This window comes from Leptonychotes weddellii, chromosome 10, assembly GCF_054177405.1.
Source record: "Leptonychotes weddellii isolate Sample4059 chromosome 10, ASM5417740v2, whole genome shotgun sequence".
Classification (NCBI taxonomy): domain Eukaryota; kingdom Metazoa; phylum Chordata; class Mammalia; order Carnivora; family Phocidae; genus Leptonychotes; species Leptonychotes weddellii.
Genome location: NC_138378.1, coordinates 69,253,401 through 69,258,726, shown reverse-complemented (window position 1 = coordinate 69,258,726; position 5,326 = coordinate 69,253,401). Strand labels below are relative to the sequence as shown.

The 5,326-nt window shown below is 40.6% G+C and overlaps 1 protein-coding gene across 1 annotated transcript in view; it reads left to right on the top strand.

Moving 5' to 3' along the window:
* The first annotated feature begins 424 nt into the window (after positions 1-424).
* Positions 425-5,326, top strand: part of CCT4 (chaperonin containing TCP1 subunit 4) — a 13,977-nt gene continuing 9,075 nt past the window's right edge. Inside the window, exons 1-3 of the mRNA XM_081832242.1 lie at positions 425-690; positions 3,069-3,121; positions 4,333-4,440. Of these exons, the coding sequence (XP_081688368.1) occupies positions 564-690; positions 3,069-3,121; positions 4,333-4,440 (288 nt within the window). The 5' untranslated portion in view covers positions 425-563. The remainder of the gene's footprint in view (positions 691-3,068; positions 3,122-4,332; positions 4,441-5,326) is intronic.

Below are 5,326 nucleotides of genomic sequence, written 5' to 3'. Positions count from 1 at the left end.
GAGGAAACAATCAACACTTAAACCAAATGAAAACAGACACCCATCTCAAACCTCTCCCAACACGAACAAAACTCAACAAAATACAAGACTAAGCGGCCCAGCAAAAACCGCCTCAGCCCCGCCCGTTCAGGAGTAATCCGGGCGCCCACAACCCCTCGTAGACGCGTCGGGTTTGAATTAACGGAAGGGACCTCACGGCCGAGGCCAGGGCAGCGGGCGATGTGGGTGCCCAACACCCGCCTTTAAAATCATGGGTTGCCTGTCTGCCTCGCAAGCGTCCGCCCCCAGCGCGCCCCACCCCCGGAGCCCGGGGCCAACACTCCGGGTAACCCCCCAGCTCCCCGCCACAGCTACCTCAACCGGCGCGCGGCGGGCAGCCCGCTACGTCATGTCGGCGCCGCGCCGCTTCGCAGGCCCCCTCTCCCCCTCCTCCTCCTCCCGGCGTCGGCGCCGCTTTCTGGAAGCTTCGTGAAAGGCGTGGGAGTGTTCCGTTGCTCCGCGGCCGGCTGGAATCCGCGTCCATCCGTCCTTCCCAAGCCCACGCACACCCAGCCAAGTTTGCCATGCCCGAGAACGTGGCACCTCGGAGCGGGGCGCCCGCCGGATCTGCCGGCGGCCACAACAAAACCGCCTATCAGGACCGTGACAAGCCGGCCCAGATCCGCTTCAGCAACATCTCCGCGGCCAAAGGTACCGCTCCCTGAGTCTGACCCGAGGCCGTGCGGGTCGAGCTCTGCACTCTCAGCCTGAACTTGGGTTGCTAAAGCTCATTTTCTGTTACTTGAGACGATCTTGTCTTTCCAGGGAGAGCAGCTCTGTGGAGGGATCTTTACTGTTTTCTGCCGGTAATTCCCAACGCCAAGTGTGGAGACTTTTGGGCTGGCCCTATTCTGGGTCGTAGGCGCCCGTAATTTTTCATCCTCGGTCGCTCATCATGCTTCAGGAGAAGGATGTCGAGGACCGAACGTAGCGGTCCCTTGGGATCTGACACATATCTGACACTGTCGTTTATCTGCTTATTGGTTCCACTGGTAGAATGTTGTTTGCAAAATACATTTTAGTTTTCAAGTGTTCTTATAAAAATAGCATTTAAAGAAGCTCTCGGCGCAAATAGTGAAACGAATTGGGTAAACTTCGCGCTTACCTTGGGGCGGGGCCCTTTGTATTGGGCTGTGGGGAAGACTCACCCGTCCTGATTGAGCAGATGGAAAGCTAGGTTGTGCTTTTCTGTTCTCCCTGCATGTGCAACCAAGCACAAGCAAGTCCAGAAATATGGACGATTTATTGATGTTTCGTTGTTTTGTAGAATACTTTGGTATATGATAGAAATGAAAACCTGAGTTACCATTCTCTGTTACCAAGTGGTTTTGTGACCTTCGACCTTTAGCTAACGTTTCCTCAGCCATAAAATTGAGGAAAGTGTTCGCTCTTTTTTTTTGGAGTTGTGAGAATTAAGAGTAGCTGTTGAGACAGAAGAGTCTGGAAGGAAAAATGAGAACGAAGCCTTAGAGATCTTAGATGATCAATATTGAGTGTTGAAATACAGTATTTCATTACAGTTAGAGAATAAAGTGCAAGAAGACAGGAGAGGTGAGACTGGAAGGGTAGGATGGGGCCAAATCTTGAAGGGCCTGGTGAGCAGAGGCCACGTGAATTATCTGTGAACCTGACCTTTTTAAATGAGAACTCAGAACAGAGGGGCACAACTAGTTTTTCCAAGTCAGACAAAACCCAACAAGCTTGATAAAAGTTACTTTAGTTTAGATGGATTTTCAGTTGAGCCAGTTTTTTACTTAGATGTTATCCCAAAAAAGTGACCCCCCAAATTGGTTGATAATGTAAAAACCACATACACACACACAAAATAATACTAGTTCTAGTATTCTTCATGAGTCCTTTAACATAGACCCTACTGTGTGCCACACAGTATCTTAAACATTAGACACTTTTGGAGGTGTGAGCAGTCTAAAATCTTTTATTATTTTGGATAGGGTGTGTTTTCCTAACTTCTTCATGTAGATGAGTGTGAGGGCATTCTTAAAGTGAACTGGTCTGCTTGTAGAATCATGCCCATGTAGGTCCACTAAAATCGCTTGAAAGCATAATATTGACTGGATAATTAGGAATAGCAGTCCAAAGTTATGAAACAATTAAATAGAAAATAATTTTTAATTATAGCAAATATTTTTTTTCTTAGGATCTTTATGTATTATTCACGCAGTAAAGGGGGAGGTATGCTGGTTGTGGAGTATACAATAATTAGGGCACAAACTCAGCCCTGTGTATATGGGGTGAGGTGGTGTGTGAGAAAGGGGAGGGTCTAATTACTTGTCTTGGGCTTCTCAAAGAAAAGGGGATTTAACTTGACTGTTCATCAAATCCAGGTTCCCTTAAGTGGACTAATAAAACAGAAACATTCTTAGGGAAGTTAATAAGAATAAGTAACTTTGGAATGGTAGACTATATACCCAGCGATGTTTCATAATATAGCGTTGATGACTGAAAGCTAGGGTTTTTGTTTGGTGTAAGGTTTGGGGTTTTTGTTTGTTTTGGTTTATTTGGTGGCAGGGTGGAGGGTGTCAGAGGGTGTTTTACTATGGGCCATCTTTATGCCAGCTTCACATTGGTGGACAAGTCTTTGCTTTCAAAAATTATAGTTAGGGGAGACAATAGACAAGGGGAATTATATAGTAGGAAGTCTTGCCTCTCCTGTTGCTGCTTGTGTTCTTAAGGAATGGAGAAAAGAATGCAGTCTCCATTTTGAACTCATAACTACATTGTGCTTATTTTGATATTTAGAGGAAGATTAGGTAAATCCTCAAAATTTATTCTACCATAGGCAGGGCACAAGTATTATGTACAGTGACTTTAACTACAGAAGGTGAGTATTATACAATTAAAGGAATAAATTATTGTGTTTCTAGTAGGTTATTATTAGACAATGAATTTTCATTAGTGGACATAGTAAATGGTTGTACACCATATCCTAATAAGGACAAGTGATCATTTGAGAGGAGAAATACTTTGCTTTTTTTAAAGGGGTCTTGATTTCTTCCTTCTGTTTACAGCTGTTGCTGATGCTATTAGAACAAGCCTCGGACCAAAAGGAATGGATAAAATGGTAAAAGACCAAATAATTCATTACTTATTGAGTACTATGTCCACACTGCAGAATCTCAATAGGGGGTTAAGATGTGTTGCTTAAAGAGTAAAAAGTGTTAGAAGGGTACTTTGAGAGTTTAGAAGAATAATAGATGCTCTGGGGTGAGCAGGACTTAAGTATAATTCATATTTTTTTTTTTAATTTTTTTAATTCATATTTTTTAAATGATTTTTAAACAAAGTACATACACAAAAGTAGTTATCTGTTGTGTTGTTACATGGAAAGTAGAGTAAGGCTATAGCTATAAGTGCTTGAGTTCAGTGTTCCTTATTGATACAACTGTGACGCTACATGAGTCTGTAGAATTTCACTTGTTATTCTGGTGTGGTTGACTGGCAGCATAAAACATTCCAATGCATTCCAGTAACTTTTGAGAAATATACCCTCATATTCAGTGCTAATTAACATCCAAAATGAGAGATAAACAATATGAAGGATTGTCTGGATGATAAACAGATTATTTTTCTCTCTGGATATTTTAAAATCTGTCCTTGCTAGTAAGGCGGTTTACCCTTTGTTGAAAAATACTAAGACATAAGTTACCGTATTGACTGTGAGAATTGTATTCACTACATTTGTGGTGCTTTTTTGGAGATCTGTGGTATCGTTTCTTACTATGGATATGAACCCAATAATGTTAGTAATTCTTCATAGTATTATTTCTACTTTGTGTAGTATGTGTGTCTAGATTTCCTTCACTTTTAAACAAATGAAAAAATAGCTGGAGTAAAGCCAAGTATTTTCACTTGTAAAGTTAGACTGTTGCTGCGTATTTCTTAAGTCATTATACTAATGTAAGGGAAGAGAATTTGAAATTAAGCACAGTTGTAAGCTTATGCAAACATAAATTACTCTACTAAGAAGCTTTTTTTTTTTTTTTAAGATTTATTTATTTGACAGAGACACAGCGAGAGAGGGAACACAAGCAGGGGGAGTGGGAGAGGGAGAAGCAGGCTTCCCGCTGAGCAGGGAGCCCGATGCGGGGCTCGATCCCAGGACCCTGGGATCATGACCCAAGCCGAAGGCAGACGCTTAATGACTGAGCCACCCAGGCGCCCCTCTCTACTAAGAAGCTTTAAAATTTAGTAGAGTTTTCAGGATGTCATAGTGCTTGGTAAAGAAAACAATTTTTGAAATACAGCTTTTTTTAAAAAAACAAAACTTCACAGATTCAAGATGGAAAAGGCGATGTGACCATTACAAATGATGGGGCCACCATTCTGAAACAAATGCAGGTGTTACATCCAGCAGCCAGAATGGTAAGTATAATTTTTAGATGAGGTGGTTTTTTCTTTTTTTAAGTGTATTGCTTGATATTTGTGAACAGTTAAATTTGTTTTATTTGATCACACTGTGTAATTTAAGCATTGTGAATTCTTTTTCTCTGTGTTAAACAGACATGTTTTTAGGGTACATTGTGTGCCTAACATTGTGCTCTTCAGTGCAAGGTTGTAATAAAACATGAATCTCCTTGTCCACAGGAATGTGCTGTATAGTTGAGGAAGAAAAAGATAACATGAAATGGCTTAAATTATTAGTTCAATGGGTGTTAGTTGGAAGAGAGCAGTGTAATATTAATTGTGTGCAAAATCGCGTGTCTAAACTTAACACTGAGGTTTATTAAAAACAGTTACCAATTCAACTTCAGTGTAATTTTACAGTGATTCCAGTATCAAGTGAGAAGTCACCATATCTGCAAAAAAGAAATCCCTGTCAAAAAGTTATGTTTGATTATGTAAAGATGACTGTTGAAATGAATCAGATAATGCTTATCTGATAATTATGTATCTTCAGATAAACTTCCACAGGACTCCAAACTGACACTTGTCTCCTCCAGAATCCCCTATTTTTTTTAGCTTCCAAGTATACAGGGTACCTTTGGTGCAACATCATTTACACTTTCTGACAGGAACTTTTAATAGCTGGGAAGAAAAAATGTATAACCCATGGTCTGAACCAGAAATCATAACATAGATTCTTATAGAGAATATATGAGCAGAATTTTGTGTGTCACAAATGTATCAATCATTTTAAAATGAAACTCATAAATAAAATGGAACCCAAGAAGTCAAGAATTATACTGAATCTTACAATGTTGATAGTAATCAAATTGTTTTTGACACTGATATGAAGGCCATTCGTTTTAAATTTTTTTTTTTTTTT